The sequence below is a fragment of the Entelurus aequoreus genome, linkage group LG20 (assembly GCF_033978785.1).
Source record: "Entelurus aequoreus isolate RoL-2023_Sb linkage group LG20, RoL_Eaeq_v1.1, whole genome shotgun sequence".
NCBI lineage: Eukaryota > Metazoa > Chordata > Actinopteri > Syngnathiformes > Syngnathidae > Entelurus > Entelurus aequoreus.
The window spans coordinates 39,238,749-39,256,324 of NC_084750.1; the positions used below are offsets into that span (position 1 = coordinate 39,238,749).

The 17,576-nt window shown below is 37.9% G+C and overlaps 1 protein-coding gene across 3 annotated transcripts in view; it reads right to left on the reverse strand.

Annotated features, from left to right (window-relative positions):
- Positions 1–775: 775 nt before the first annotated feature.
- Positions 776–17,576, reverse strand: part of LOC133636266 (phosphatidylinositol 4-phosphate 5-kinase type-1 alpha-like) — a 110,769-nt gene continuing 93,968 nt past the window's right edge. For 2 of the 3 annotated variants that reach the window (XM_062030105.1, XM_062030106.1), the window contains exon 16: positions 776–10,893. In XM_062030105.1, the coding sequence (XP_061886089.1) occupies positions 10,891–10,893 (3 nt within the window). In that variant the 3' untranslated portion in view covers positions 776–10,890. The remainder of the gene's footprint in view (positions 10,894–17,576) is intronic. The other variant, XR_009822202.1, reaches the window with a different exon arrangement.

The following is a 17,576-nucleotide window of genomic DNA, read 5'->3' on the forward strand; positions in this document are numbered from 1 at the left end:
TGCAGTAACCACGTTAAACCCAGATTCCGAACTAACAAAGATCTTAACTCATTCTCTTTCTATGCCACATCAATATGGAATGCACTCCCAACAGGTGTAAAAGAAAGGGCATCTCTATCCTCCTTCAAAACCGCACTAAAAGAACACCTCCAGGCAAATACAACCCTAAACTAACACCCTCCCTTCCACATATTACCTCTTCGGACTATAAATAATCAAATGTAAACAATCAAACAATCAAATGTAGACACTTTTTCTTATACTTTCTGATCTCTCTCTATGTCCACTACTTGCTATATATATCCCACCAAGTCAGTCCTACACTGTTTCAATATCCATTTCTCTGATGATGCAATTGTTGATGCTGATTGTTGATGTCTGAAGTGTTGATACCAACCAAACCTACCCCCCCCCCCCCTCCATATCCCACACCCCGGATTGTAAATAATGTAAATAATTCAATGTATATACTCTGATGAGTATCTTGTGTGATGACTGTATTATGATAGTATATATTTGATAGTATTTGATAGTATATATCTGTATCATGAATCAATTTAAGTGGACCCCGACTTAAACAAGTTGAAAAACGTATTCGGGTGTTACCATTTAGTGGTCAATTGTACGGAATATGTACTTCACTGTGCAACCTACTAATAAAAGTTTCAATCAATCAATGCACTTCGAACATTTAACAAACCAGTGTTTGGCATTAATGACATAAAACCGTCAAGGGGGAAGAAATGAGTTGATATTGGTGCATATTCTGAGCACAAAGATTTACAAAAGGTGTTTAATCCTTACAATGCATGAAAACATCACCACATTAAATGGAACATGGTAGGAGCGTACAGGCAACACATTTTGCATGAGAAGGCATTTCAGTGACATATGTACATTATACACATTTTTTGTATACACATCTTGTAGAAATATAGTCATTGAATCATATTCGGACAACCAGCAACAATCGGCTCATGTAAAACATTCATGTAGAAAAAAAGTGTGGGAGATTAACAACCCACCGTGGAGAGAATAGAATTCTATTTTATCGTATCACAATCTGAAACATAACAAAAAAGTTGTCCTCATGTATTGATAAAAGTTTCAGGAATCCTTCTAGACAGTACAACTTTTTCATTTCAAGCCTATAAATAAATATACTTCTGCGTATAGTGAGCGCTGGCAGATTGTGGTTCATATTGCATTGGCTCTTAACAAAAATGTAGTGTCCAAACATGGAAGCACCATAGGAGGATGTGGTGTGGGTGCAAGACAAAATGCATTCATCGGTTAGATTAGGGTTACAAACCAATAGTTGCGACTCAAAATGGGTCAAGGGTCAAACATCACATTTTGAAATTGGGCTGAAATAGGTTTGGGACACCATGCATTGTAGACAGAACTGTCAGTCAACGCAACACAAAACGGAACCAAAACATTTCTAATTAAACGGCAACGAAATCAAACTTTTTCTGCTCATTTTGGTTTTAACGCCAAGGATATCTGGACTACAAAAAAAACAGACCTACAAGCTACCACCAATGTAGTCAATCACAGTCACTCCAGGTTTTCGCAGGCGTTTTTGAGAGACTAGTGCCTGAATTCATGTCAGCTTTTTCAAAAATGTGTGCTAAAGATGTTGAGGCTTATTTTTTTCCAACAACATTGCATCGACTTGTAATCATCATGCAAATGGTTCTTGCTTTTTATCCCTTGTGCAACCTTAGGAGTGACTGTACACACTTAGGACCCACAAAGGACCCGCGCATAACAGTGTCATATATCAGCAAGAAATTAACCTTTAATTTTTATTCTGAAATCTTTGAACAAATTCATGTTATATATAACTTCCCAATATTATTGTTAGTGCATTTCAGTGGTTTAATAGAGATTAACTCATTTACGCTCATCAAAGCTCTGATAATTATGCTCATGGTTTTCTGGCACCATCTGTCGGTTAAGGAGCACAATTACATAATTTTTTAATTTTTATTTTCATTGGCAAGAATGAGATTCATTTGGGTTTCATGGCAAAAGTACAATAATATACCATTATTACAGTCTTAAACAGTTACAATAGGGGTATAATGAGGGGTTAAAGATGCCCTATATGAAAAAAATTGGACAAGTCCAAGAAATGTGAAATCAAACTGTGTAGCCATTCCGGAGATTTCTATCAAACAATCTCACCTGCCTTCATACTTCTACAAACTGATCTGTTTTCCCCATTTGTGCCATTTTTCCCCATTGGTGACATCAGCGGATTATCCATGTACAGTATGGTAATGTTATACCCAAAGAGCTTTGTAGTCACTAAGCTCCCTCTTTTTTTCTATCCCCTTGTTGAGGGGCAGACTGGCTCGTACATGCACATGCAACCTCCGCTGTTGCCATTTCTAATACAAAATAGCGTACAATTCTCATTTATATCTGTCAGTATATGGAAGCGCTGAAGACTACAACATGGATGACGTGGAAAAGACGCAGTTGAAGTGGAGCCACATAAATAAGACCGCCAACAAAACAGCACTTCCTGAGGAGATGGTCAGAAAGCGGCTTGAATATGGTCTGTAAAACATCTTCTATGCAAAATTTTAACCAAAAACCCATCATTACATGTTATGTAGTCCACGAGGAAGTATTTTAAATGTAGAAAACAAATCATACTATGACCGCTTTAAGAAAGAGTGTGCATAATTTGTTTATATCCTATACTACAATGTTACAATCCAAAAATGTGATAAAATAATGATATAAATTGGTGAAGAATTCCCGGGGAAAATTTCAGACCGCCAACCTTTAAACTGAACATATTATTAAATGAACATATAATACCCATTTTGGGCCGTAGGTGTGCACAAGGGTTAAATCACAAAGAATCTTTGACACCACGTGATTATTTTTTTTACTGTTTTTTTTTACGTCCCGGAGTGTTGCTGACCAGACCATAAAGATTGTGCTTAATGTAACGGATGCCAGCTAGATTAGCTGTGGGCTAGAACAGTAAACCAGGGCTACTCAACTAAATTGTTTTGGGGGCACATTTCCAGAAAGCTGTGGACCAGGGGGCCCAAATTTAAAAGTTTTACTTCAACAAATAGGTAGTTCTAAATTAAAACACAAGCAATTAGTTAAAACTGGTCCAAGATCTTCTATACAACAGTAGCATTTTGCCACTTTTAAAGACCTACAGTACTGGCCAAAAGTTTATTTTCATGACTATTTACATTGTAGATTGTCACTGAAGGCATCAAAACTATGAATGAACACATGTGGAGTCATGTACTAAAGAAAAAAAGGTGAGAAAAAAAAAAAAACACATTTTGCTCTGATTAGTTTTTTGCACAATCTTGGCATTCTCTTGATGAGATCCAAGAGGTAGTCACCTGAAATGGTTTTAACTTCACAGGTGTGCTTGAAGCTCATCGAGAGAATGCCAAGAGAGTGCAAAGCAGTAAACAGAACAAAGGGTGGCTATTTTGAAGAAACTAGAATATAAAACATGTTTTCAGTTATTTCACCGTTTTTTGTTAAAGGCCTACTGAAAGCCACTACTACCGACCACGCAGTCTGATAGTTTATATATCAATGATGAAATTATGAACACCTAGGTGTTTTTATGCGGGATTAATTTGTGGCATATTAAATATAAGCCTGGTTGTGTTGTGGCTAATAGAGTATATATATGTCTTGTGTTTATTTACTGTTGTAGTCATTTCCAGCTGAATATCAGGTCACCCCCGGCTCTCACAGCATCTTCCACTCCCCACTAGTCCTTCACTTGCACTTTCCTCATTTAAAAATATTTCATCCTCGCTCAAATTAATGGGGAAATCGTCGCTTTCTCGGTCCGAATCTCTCTCACTTCATGCGGCCATCATTGTAAACAATAGGGAACTTTGCGTATATGTTCAATTGACTACGTCACGCTACTTCCGGTAGGGGCAAGCCTTTTTTTATCAGATACCAAAAGTTGCGATCTTTATCGTCGTTGTTCTATACTAAATCCTTTCAGCAAAAATATGGCAATATCGCGAAATGATCAAGTATGACACATAGAATAGATCTGCTATCCCCGTTTAAATAAAAACATTTCATTTCAGTAGGCCTTTAAGTACATAACTCCACATAGTTTTGATGCCTTCAGTGACAATCTACAATGTAAATAGTCATGAAAATAAAGAAAACGCATCGAATGAGAAGGTGTGTCCAAACTTTTGGCCTGTACTGTACGTACCTTAGATTAGCTTTAGTCACCGAACAGCTCTCGTATTTCGTAATCTGCGGCAAAAATATTACTTTCTCGCAAGTTTTGAACTGAACTCAAAGGCCAGTCGGGTGCCAGTCAAATAGCTAGTTAAGAGAGTTAGCGTGCGTGTTTAGCACTGCTCGGGGACAAATTACATTGTCAAAAATGATGATTGTCCCCCCGCACATTTTAGCCAAAATTGCAACGCCGAGCATAATTTGTGGGGATTGGTTGAATTTGCGAGAAATGATAGCAACATCGCAAAATCCTGGAGTGTGAAATTATCTTGTACATTTTACAGGAGTGTGCTGATCAATCTCTCACTTGACAGAATAAAAATAATGAGTGTGTAGCTTCTGAGACATTACACTAAATAGCAAAACAAATCCAGTTTGAAAATGGATCCATAAAGGGATCCTATCCTTCTCATTTCAAGGTCTTTTAAAATGATATTGGATCCCATGCAGTGGAGCACTATAGTAACTTTCTCTTAATATCAAGTGAATCTGCATTCTTCTCCTCTAGGCCAACATTCTCGGATTTAGCAACCTGCTCCTAGACCACGTCTACTTTGCTGCGGTTAATCATGGGTGGAACCAGATATCTCAGCTGTCACTGACTAAGAGCTTGACCAGCTAGTAGGTATCACGTTCAGAGGGCGTACAGCCCACCTCCACCAACTTTGGATCAACGTTTAACGAAAAATAATTTTCGATTAGTTCCAACTGCAATGACACTCCCCGTCTCTCGTTAATTACCACGGTTTTCTAAATACGCTAACATTACATCCTGCACTCAAATCTGAGGAGGAGCCATAAAAGCAGGGAGGTTTAAAGTGCGACCGAGTGGCCTTTTGTTTTTTTTGGACCACAGCACACTGAAGAAATGAAATTAATCAAAACAAAAAATTGAAAAATGGAGCAAATGGCATATTGTAATGAGAACAAGCTGAAATGAACATACTAATACACACTAATAGCACAACAATAAACACATTTTATCTTTAAGTACACATGACTTATTTTTAGCCTTTATACAAATCGTTAAACATATGTCTTAGTCTATTCCTGAATAAAAGTCACACACACTACTTTAAGCTGCAGAGACACGCCCTCCTCAACATGCTAATGTTTTTTGCAAACAGTAAACAATTGGATCAATATTAGGAATCCGGTGTAAAAACTGCCCTTTCTTCACAAAATAGCTTTTCATTAAGTAGCGAGAGTCAAAATATTCCCATTGGTTTAGAAACAATTCTTACATCCCAAAAAACAATTTGTGGCTGCAATATGATGAATCCGCGACAAACAGTACTGAATAGTGCTGGTCATCAACTACATCTACTACGTACTTAGTTGTTGTACACGTACTTACTTAGTAGTTGTATACGTACTTACTAAAGTTGTGATGTGAAAATTTTGTAAGACCATGTGAAGTTCTCTTAACCGACCGTTGACGAGATTCGGGAGTGCCATACAAACAAAATCAAAGATAAGCTTAAAGGGGAACTGCAGTTTTTTGGGGGAATTTTGCCTATCATTCACAATTCCTATGTAAGACAAGACTTTTTTTATTCATTCAAATTTGTAAGAAAACGCCAAGTACGAGGTGGATAACAATGCAGCTAATAGGAGTAATATCATATGTCCAAGCCCTCTAAAAAAAACATACAAAAACCGACAACAATACTCCATTTACATCTCGTGACCTGAACACTAACCAAGTATTAGCGATATTGTATTATAAGCGCCAACGCTGAGGACCTACTTTTTGCGACGCTGGGATCACAGAGAGGTAACTAGCTTGTGACACTATTGACAGACTGAGCCGGTGAGCTTTTGCATCACCTCCGAGTTAGTAGTAGTTAATTTAAATATTATAAATCATGCCTCTCACTTGTATAGTAGAAGGTTGTGGTCGTAAACTGAAAAGTTAATCAACTTTGACATTCAACTTAGGCCCCTGACAGAGAGGACAAGAAAGACATGAAAATATGTTTTTTTGTTTTTTAAATGTCTTTCTTTTACCGACGTGGGGATTATGATTAATTCTTCATCTAGACAACAATATATAAACATCTCATCAGTCAGCATCAAACAGAGCAGACATTGTACAGTAAGTGCTTGTTTTATGTCCGTACTTTGTATTTCTAGTTTAGCAATTGTGCTACTTCCTGGATCTGATTATCACTCAGCTCCTAAGACCTCTTGCTCATCCTCTGTATACTTGGGCTGAAAAATATATAAGGTTCTGGATCATCATTTGTCCCAAAGTAGCTGATCTGGGCGCTCATGAAGTCTGCCATAATCAGTAGTAGTTGTTGTTAAAGGAAATAGTGAACTTTGTGATGCATCTGTGAAATAATATGCTGCCGTATGTTTAAAATGACCAAAATATGTAAATATTACATGTTATTATAGATCTACCTGTAACTACATTATTTAATCAGTTTTATATCAATTTGAGGATGTTTTTAGAGTGCTTTATAGGCACAATAGAGCAAATCCCATGACCTCCATTGCTAGCTCACTGTTGCTAGTGTTTATTTACAAGTTAGAATGCATTAAAAAAAAGAAAAACTTATGTGTTCTTTTCTTACATAAGGATTGTAAATGATGGGCATAATTTCAAAAAAGTGCAGTTCCCTTCTAAAACACAGCAACCTCATGATATGGTATTTTCACATCATGTTTAAACAGATAGTGTACACACGTCTGAAAAGTTGCAAATGTAGAATAGGGCCCCTTAAAGCACAGACCAAAACCAATGTTAAATATATCCTGAACTACTGTGAGCCTTTTGCAAAACTCTTCCTCTCTTTGGTGCAGTGACTGACTTGAAAAACAAAATGTGCATTGAACATTATATTTTTTTGTTTACTTTCAGTCCATAAAGTTCTCTGCTGCAAAGACCACATGTAGTTAAAATTACAGCAGACGAGATGAAGTCACGTATTGTACAGTGAGCGTATGTGAAATCTCTCACTGCTGTAAATTTAAAAATAAAAATAAAAAGGCCAGCTCCAAGTGTTATTTAGTGCTCTGAAACAGCAACAGCATGAATGCAAAAGCATATAAAGAAGACTACATAAAATAAATGAGAACCAAAACTACTTATACACATAATTTTTAGTAGTTGGTCCAGGAGTGGACACAGGCGCCATCATTTCTGTAACCAGCAGAAATGAGCAACATTAGATTGAGTCCATCAGTCATCTGTTGCCTTATAGCGGTGATTCCCAACCACGTTAAGTGTATTATGCCACAATAAATGATCCAATTTCACTTAATTGGTCTGAAAATTGTTACTTACTACAAATAGTGTATCATGGTCAATGACAGTGATGTATAGTGAAAGACTGAACAATTCAATGCTCTTCCACTAGATGGCAGAAGTTACATAATTAGCAGAATAATCATGTCTGACACTTTTTTTTGGTGGTTTGCTGTGAGATTTTTTTTATCTGAAAAAAATATGTGCCATAGCATAATAAGGGTTGGGAAACACGGCATTGTAAGACCAGTGTGGAGGATTTGAATGCCATGTTGGAATCAACAGAGTGAGCACACTAATCATCACACAGAACTCCTTGCTAAGGATTTCCAAATTAAAATTGCATTTGTGAATATTCCAAATTGCCCTCCTACATCATGACATTCTGATCTTTAAAAAACTTAATTTACCCAAAGTACAAAGGAGCTTGCCACACTGAAAATGAGGGGGAAAATGCTTATGAGAATAAAGTCAGAATATTTTGAGAGTAATTCTCAAGAACAGCCATTTTTCAAAAGTTTATAAAAATGGAAATAAAATAAAGATTAAGAAACAATATGGCTTGCAAAAAGCAATTTTGCAACAATTATATTTAGAGTGCTTGAAGGAAAAGCCATCATTTCAAGTGAGTAAAGTCTTAAATTACCATTAATCAGAATTTTACAAAAAAAGTAAACATTGTACACAAAGTTATAATCAAAATAAAAGTTGTGATGTTATGACAAAGTCGTAATTTTATGCATTAACATTTCAATTGGTAATTTTAAGCTTGTAACGTAATATTAGAATTGAGTTATTTAACGAGGAAAAATATGAATGGTTTTACAATGTATGGTATGGTAGCAGTTTTAACAAGAATAAAATCGTAATAATGGAAAAAGTTTCACTTTTACACAAAATCTGTAATAGTAAAAAGTTGTGATTTTAGGATTGAATAAGTTGTAATTTTGCGCATTCATTTTTTTTAGGGCATTTTAAGATGTAATGTAATATGACAGTAAATGATATCAGTGTGTCTCAACCATTGGGGTGGGGCCTATCGTTGGGTCACTAGCGCCCCCAAGAGGACCGCCAACAAATATGTATTTCTCAGCTTTGGTCCATATTGGCAGCAGCAGTACTCAGGTGTAACACTTCTCCACCACTTGTGGCAGTAATGACAATGAAAAAAAAACAGAAGTGGCGAGCTAAATTCATAGAAGTTTCTTAAGCGCAAAAATGATGACTGAAGTAGTGAAGCTGTATTTTCATTTGCATTTTCATTTTATTGAGTTTATTATGTGGGCTCTGTACCGAGGATGTCGTTGTGGCTTGTACAGCCCTTTGAGACACTTGTGATTTAGGGCTATATAAATAAACATTGATTGATTGATTGATTGATTAAGAAACCTATCTATTAAATAAGTTTATTATAGCACAACATAATTGTACGTAAGTTTATTTGTGAGTCCCTTCTTACGCAGTATATTTGTTTAGGACTTATTTTTCTAATCAGCCTGACTTCAGCCTAAAGTTTGTGTGTTAATGAATAATAATCCTGTTGATTAACACATGGTTTCATATCACTTGATAAGGTTGTAAACTGTAAGTAGGTTAGATATAAAGATTGAATATGATAAAAATCAAGACAGATTACTAATTCAGTGTTAATATTTGGGTGGGACCCGGACCCCTCTGTAGTTGAAAAGTTGGGTCCCGAGATCAAAAAGGTTAAGAACCCCTGCATGTCACAATAGAGGGCAGTTAGTGGATTACATAACATAAAATGATATAGGCCTGTTTTATACAGAATGTACACTTAAATAACTTCTGTTGTGATCTGGCCCCATATAGAATACAAAACACAATTATATTGATCTTTTTGGAGGGTTGTGGTGCTGTTGCAGGGATGCACCACTCCTTTGTCAGGACTACCCTGGAGGACATAAATGTTTACACAAATCTCCTGACTTGAATTGCTATTGACAACTAGATATTTCTGTACATATGCCGCTGATGACGACTTGTCCTTTCTCCCCTGCTGTTTTAACGTCATTGTGTGTTCCTGAGAGAAGCAGTATTTACTTGTGTTGACTTTATTTAATTCCCAACTACTGTACACATACTTAATAAAGTATCAACACCTGATAAATAAATTACCTCTCACTAAAGAAAGTGGCTGCTAGTCTCCACTGTTTGTCTTCGCGTAGGAAATTTTACATTCACTTATGTATTTTGAGACTTTTTTTTTTCTCGTAATATTCACACTTTATTCTCATACCATTTTGACTTGATTATTTTCAGTGTGGTTTTAACAGTCTCTGTAAGGAGTTGTACAGTCTGCATTAAAATGTATTTCAAACCCAGGATAATGATTCGCCGCCGACGACATGCAGCTGATAGTCTGTAGTGATAAGGCATGCGTGTGTAAAAGAAAACGTCAGTTGAGGGGACGGTAATGCATAAATAGGAACAGACACGACAATACAAAAACGGTCGCAGCTGGAAATGGTTGGCTTAGTACTTCATCAGAGAGGAAAGCTGCAAACAGCTCTTCTCGCCATTCACATCAAACCTTTAGCACATATGGTCAACATCATGAGAGGCGGAGACTTTCATCGCTTTCTTCTGGGTTAATAAGACACATTCTATGTGGAAACGTGTACATTCAGCAGTGGCGACAAGTAGCCTTACAGTCTGCAGCACCACGGTGGCGTAAAACCTGACTGCTTTGCTCAGGTTAGGGCCATCCTTCTACGGTTACCTCATCTGATAAAAATTGAAAAAAATCCACAACTTGAGAGCTAAAATGTGATTGCACTGACAGTTATTGATATGAAAACCTCCACTAACCACAGAGTGGGGTGAGTACCAAGGGTGAGTTGATGTGCTGCAACAGGAGGAAAAAATAAACAACTATGATCCCTCTCTGACGTACTGCTCTGTACCCACACAAAAAATAGTGACTCATCTTCATAGTACAACAAGATGTCCTCATTTGACTACTTTCCTGATGCACTGCTGCTTTTAGCAGACTATGGGTAGAAAAAAAAACTATCAATAAAATAATAAAGAAATTGTGGTTCTAACTCAAATTCATATAGTTCTGGGGGGAAAATGACCTTTGGGACATGGATCTATGTGCGCGCACACAGTGACAGTGTTGACGGTTGGGAAAGACTACATACACGCAAACACGGACGTGTTGTGGCCCATCATTGCTCGTCTTCGTCTCAACCGTCGCTGCTTCCACAGGCGTCCACTGTGAGTTTAAATGGTAGTGCAGGGGTCCCAGGTGGACGGGAAGGCTTTCGCTCTTCTTATCCTTACGTCTGCCTGCCTCATCTCTTCTAGGCACATGTCCTCTTCACACAGCACTTTGTTTTTTACTGCAAAAGATCAAACCAAAAATCAAGGTGACAAAACAAAATACTGTACAAGTGTGGCTTTGGTTATGAGAAATATACAGTGGAAACCCTAAAGTCTAATACCGACGATGTCCGAATTATGAAACAAATGCAAATTTGTGAAGCCCTTTAAGGCACTTGTGATTGAGGGCTATAAAAGAAGAGATTTGGCGCAAAAACAGATTATTTTTTTTTGCTAATAATTATTTGCGTGGCGCTTTTCATGAAACAGCTATCCTGCTGATGTGGGTTGCAATTGAAGAGTTCCAAACAACCAAAATCTAAATCCCAATTTGAAATAGTCAAATGTATTACAAAAATGGAATATGGATAATTTTGTTCAAATTTTTTGCCAGCCTGGCTCTAACAATAAGTAAAAAACAGATCAGTTTTTTCAGAGGAATGTTTATTCCATCCACCGTAATTAATTTCATCCAAACAAACACTTTTTTTGAGTGATCCGTTGTGTTGTTTCACTCATTTTTGTTTTGAAAGTTAAGTCTTTCATATATTGTGCTCCAGAGTGAATGTTGTTGATTGATTTGAATGTATTAGTATTGAGTTTATTTAATTTAATTGTTTAGTTTATTTAACTGTATTTTTCAGTATCAAATGATTCAAGTCGGTCAAATAATGTTTATATTCTAAATAACGATAGACCGCTCAGATTCATCAGGACAGCGTCTCTTTTATGTGCCTTGTTGGCGAGGGCACCACACGCTCACGGATTTCATCAAATTATTGATGCTTTAATTTAGTTATAAACACAGTGAAACAGACATAGCGCGAGCGAATACCGGCGCCAATGTTAGATGAGGTCATCAAATTTCAGTCTGATGGATTTGTCTGGTTGTGCCACAGAGAGAGCACGGTGCTTGTCAGTTTCTGAAGTAAAACTGAATATGTAACAGTGAAATGCGAAAAAAGTGTTTTCTATTTGCTAAAACATTTATTTTACCTACTGGTTCGAGAAAGGTGTAAACTATTTTGTGGCACTTGCATTTCAGATTTGGCGGCAATAGCGTTTGTTTTTTGCGCCTCATCTTAAGTTATATAATACGCAAAACTTGACCTGCTCAGTGGCCTTGTGGTTGGAGTGTCCGTCCTGTGCCTGAAAGGTTGTGAGTTCAAACCTCGGCCGAGTCATACCAAAGACTATAAAAATGTGACCCATTGCCTCCCTGCTTGGCACTCAGCATCAAGGGTTGGAATCGGGGGTTAAAATCACAAAAATTATTCCCGAGGGTGGCCACCGCTGCTGCTCACTGCTTCCCTCACCTTCCAGGGGGTGAACATGGGGATGGGTCAAATGCAGAGGATAATTTCACCACACCTAGTGTGTGTGTGTGACTATCGTTGGGACTTTAACTTCTTAAAGACGCTCCAAAAGTAATCTGTTGCATTTATGAGCACCAAATGTAAATAGATCCATCACCTATCTTGCTTGCTTGAAGTACCAGGTTTTTATGAAATGAACAAAAACCTCCTTCCTTATGGACATGATACGACCTCTGACCCGCCCTTATTTAGATGATCATTTATGCATTCGAATTACGGCCCGTTTTCTTGCCCCATCATTTTTATTCTGCTGTGTTACTGCGGACCGCTCCCTTCACCAATAGTTTTATTTTGAATATTACAGAGAACCAGCGTCTTATACAGTAGACATTTGATTTTGGTCTATTTATTTTGTCTTTCAGAAAGCAAACATAAGAGCGAGCTTAAAAAGTAGACGTGTTTCTGTCAGGGGGGTTCATCTGTGGAACAGCTTGGATGATTCCTTAAAATGTTCCAGTTCCATTCACACATTTAAAAAACACTTTAAGACCAATGTCTTGGAAAAATATATCACTCTTGAATCAACACAGTAGTTAATACTATGATTGATGTTAATTACAAACTAAATGTGGGATTTAAATAATAATGGTAGTATAATTGTTTGTATATAATATATAATTGGTACAAAGGTTTAACTAACACGTGTACAAGGATATTTCACATGTCTTGACTGTGTATATAATTGAACAGTGTTTATGTTGTGTACAAGGTGTATTTATAATATATTGTGCAAAGGAAATTTTATATTTTTAGGAAGCTCATCTTGTATTTGACATTGTTTATAGGGTTAGGCGCAATAAGTGTTCAACTTCAGTCTAAACCCTTTCGGTCTGCAGCATTTTCAATTTATGAAAGTACAACTGTTTGTTTATGTAAAACTGTTTGTTTATTTTGTTGACCACTGAACAAATAATAATAAAATTAAACTAAACTAAACTTTATCTGCAAAATAGCAAGTCAAAGATAATTTCTATGACAGCACTAACGTGTTTTTAAGAATCTGCTGCAAAAATGTGAGTCTCACAAGTTTTTTCAAATGAACTCGTGGGCCACCAGTTGAGTAGCTCAAAAGATGAAAAAGAGAGTACCGGTACCTAAAACAGAACCTTGAGGAACACCACAAGTATAACTAAACGATTTCAACAAATGACTACTGACAACATCTGAAGTAAACAAGCTACAGCTTAGTTACATAGGACATATTATGAAAAACATTTCTAACTGCCAAAAAAGACAGGGCTTAAAAGGGTGCCTTGAGGAACGCCTCAGTTATGTAAATCACATGTTTGGACCCCAGTGTTTTATGTTTGCTAGAAAGGTTGAAATGACAATGCAAGGATCTACCAATATGTTTACATTGGTTCAACTTCCTCTGTTTAACAACAGCATACAGTGTTTAGGAGTTTGCTGCCTAAAATATGTTAACACTATTTAAAAAAAGGAATTTGTTGCAAGTTTTGAACTGAACTCAGGGGTCAGTATGGTGTCATTCCCTGGCTTGATTTGGCTCCCGGGCAGACAGATAAATAGCATGCTTTAGAGCAGGGGTGTCAAACTCAAATACAGAGTGGGCCAAAATTTAAAAACTGAACAAAGCCGCGGGCCAAGGTTGAACAATTAACCTTTTAATAGGGACCCGAACAAGTTTTGCATTGAATATTGAACAAGCAAGGCTTATATAACTTTATAGTGACATGCAAAATCGAGTTTCAAATAATAATAATAATAATTAAAAAATATCAATAGCATATCAAATACAATTTAAATAAAAATTGAATGCCTCTTTTCTATTTGCAGCCTTCTGAGGTAAATATCAACATGAACTTTTTCCACAGGCTAATAAATTTGAAAATAAAATAATGAATAAACCAACCATTCAGGACTTAAAACTGCTCAGTTTGCAACACACTGATCTAATCTGATGTAACCAAGCCAGATACCTGGCATCTTTTCTTGGATGCTAGTTCATTAATGTCGGGGCTCAGGCTTTGAGCTGAGGCAACCTTCATTATCGAACGAAGGTGTTCATCAGTCATTATATCTCGTAGTCCACCCAGACCACAGTCTTGGGGGCGTGCCTTAAAGGCACTGCCTTTAACGTCCTCTACGAGCTGTCGTCACGTTTGCTTTTCATCCATTCTAACAACGTGCCGGCCCAGTCACAAGATATGTGCGGCTTCTGTACGCACACCCGTGAATGCAACGCATACTTGATCAACAGTGAGACAGGTTACACTGAGGGTGGGCGTATAAACAACTTTAACACTGTTAGAAATATACGCCACACTGTGAATCCACACCAAACAAGAATGACAAACACATTTCGGGAGAACATCCGCACCGTAACACAACATAAACACAACACAACAAATACCCAGAACCCTTTGCAGCACTAACTCTTACGGGACGCTACAAAATACACCCCCCCACCTTGTAGCGTCCTGGAAGAGATAGTGCTGCAAAGGGTTCTGGGTATTTGTTCTGTTGTGTTTATGTTGTGTTACGGTGCGGATGTTCTCCCGAAATGTGTTTGTCATTCTTGTTTGGTGTGGGTTCACAGTGTGGTGCATATTTGTAACAGTGTTGAAGTTGTTTATACGACCACCCTCAGTGTGACCTGTATGGCTGTTGACCAAGTATGTCTTGCAGTCACTTGTGCTGGTGCGTGCAGGAGCTGCACATATTATGTGACTGGGCCAGCACGTCGTTGAACTGGATGAAAAGCGGACGTGACGACAGCTCGGGGCAGATTTTCGGGAGGGGCACTGAAATTTGGGAGTCTCCCGGGAGGGTTGGCAAGTATGAGAATTAGCGGTGAATGCGGTGTTAACGCGGCACCGCCGCTGTATATAATCAGCGGGCCAGCTCTGGTGTTAATTTAAAATTGCCTCAAGGGCCAAATAAAATTACACAGCGGGCCAAAGTTTGACACCCATGCCTTAGAGCAGGGGTGGGCAATTAATTTTTACCGGGGGCCGCATGAGCAACCCGAGCACTGCTGGAGGGCCACATCGACAATATTTCAATTAAATTTTGCTCAATATTATTTTTGATATATACCGTAAGATAAATAATAATAATAATAATAATAATTAATTAAAGCTGCAAGCAGCATTGGTCGGGTCCGCCTTCTGGCAGGTGCTAGTCCTAGGTGTCCAATACTTTAGTCCAGTGGTAGTCCTGAGTGAGACCTACATAGAGGTTTTTGTTTCGTGTCTCTACGATATTGGTACTGGGAGTTAGAGGAAGTTGTGTCTGAGTTCACATTGTCATTATAGGCTATTGTGTGTATTGAGGCCAAAGAAGGTCTAATCGCAGTTTCGTTGTCATTTTTGGCACCGTAGCAACTTTAGTGCTGCGGGTCTTTGAAGGCTCGTAAAATCAAAACGGTAGCACTAAATAAAACGCCGTCGTCAACTTTTAATCAGAAGGGTTCAATCTCTCTCCTGTAGCAGTTTGAAGCCGAAACGACAAACGCGCTCAGAGGAGATAATGTTTGATGTTTGGTGACCGTTTGGTACAAAAATGTTGTTTTGAAATGGAGATAACAAACTTCCTGTTGATTTTTGCTGAAGGGTGTCAATGTATGAAATGTAGGTCTAGGCAAGACCTACATAGAGGTATTTGTTTCATGTCTCTACGACGTTCCTACCGGAAGTTACAAGCAGTTTTGTCCGATTTTTCCTCTGAGGAGCAGTTTTTTCTCTTTTTTTTCAAAAAATTATGTAGAGCACAATTTTGAGTTTTGGGATTCGGTTTTTTTTTTAGATCACAGTTTCCACCAGTCCCGATGTGTGTGCGAATTTTGGTGAGTTTTGAAGTATTTTAAGGGGGTCAAATTAGAGGTCAAAAATCAAAAATGAGTGTTTTTAGTCATTTTTTGTCTTGAAGGGGAAATTGCCAACTTCCTGTTGGTTTTCGCCCGAAGAAGTGAAATTATGAATTGTAGGTCTAACTGAGACCTACATACAGGTTTTGGTTTCATGTCTCTACGACCTTCCTAGTGGGAGTTATAGGCAGTTTTCTACCTAGGGGGCGCTAGAGAGCAAGTGTATTTTTTTGGGTTTGGTTTTTTGACTAAAGTCTGCTGGCACACTTTTTGGATGTGTGTAAAAAATTTGGTGAGTTTTGAAGCATGTTAAGGGGGGCGTAGTAGTGCGCAAAGCTGCGGAAGAAAAAAGAAAGAAAAATAATAAAACCTTACAATTTCAATAGGGTCCTTTCGTCCCATTGCAAAAGGACTCCCTTTGGGATTCCTTTTGAAAAGGTCCTGTGCGGACCCTAATAATAATAGTAATACTTCAACATAGTGTGTGTAACAGCATTCCATGACTAATATAAATAAATTAACATTAATAATAAATGACAGTAAAATAAGCACACGTATGACTGAGGAGTCATAGTGTAACTTTGTGTGGTGTTTGAGTTGTCCGACTTTTTGTGTGGCCATAAACGCACCAGTGGTTTAGTGCTATGCGTGTTGGTGACAGATGACAAGTTGGTTTTGGCCTGGTTTGTACGGCAGAAAATGACTAGTTTTTCGAGATAGAAGTGTTTTACTTATGTTTTTGGTGTGGTTCTGGCCGAATATAAACAGTTTTGCTCAATAAAGTGATCGATATAATTCCTGGACTCGAAGCATCTCGATAGACGTTACAATAATTGAACGGTGTTCAATTGAACGGTGTTGACGAACACCGTTAGGGCCGCTTGTTGTCACTGTCACTCAAAGTTACATTGCAAAATTACATAGAATAAATATGTTTATTTTGTTTAGAATTCAGATGGGATTTGATTTGGTGCGTGGCATATATTTGCTGCGCGCAGCAGACGCTAGCAGTGCGCAATTGCGCAGGCACGCACCTTAGAGGGAACGTTGCATGGCAGTCCATGTCTTGTTGGAAACACGCCATTCTTCATGAACTTTTCTCTTTTTAGCGTCTCGGGTGTAAACCGTGCATCACTTGTCGCTGAATGTGCACCTTCACTCGCAGGTTACACACGGACACACGCCCATAAAGAATACTTTTCAAAATAAAAGCAGCACAGTTGTATTGCGCGCACGACATAGATGTTTTTTCAACTTTATTTTGTAATTAATGATTGCAGCTGTTCACATTCACTCACAATCACGCACACGCATACGTCCACACGGAAGTAATACAAATAACGATTTTCAAAACAAAAGCAGCACCGTTGTATTGCACACTCGACATAGATACATTTTAAAATTTATTTTGTAATTTATAATTGGCCTCACGCGGGCCGGACAGGGACGCACAAAGGGCCGGATGCGGCCCGCGGGCCGCAGAATGCCCAGGTCTGCC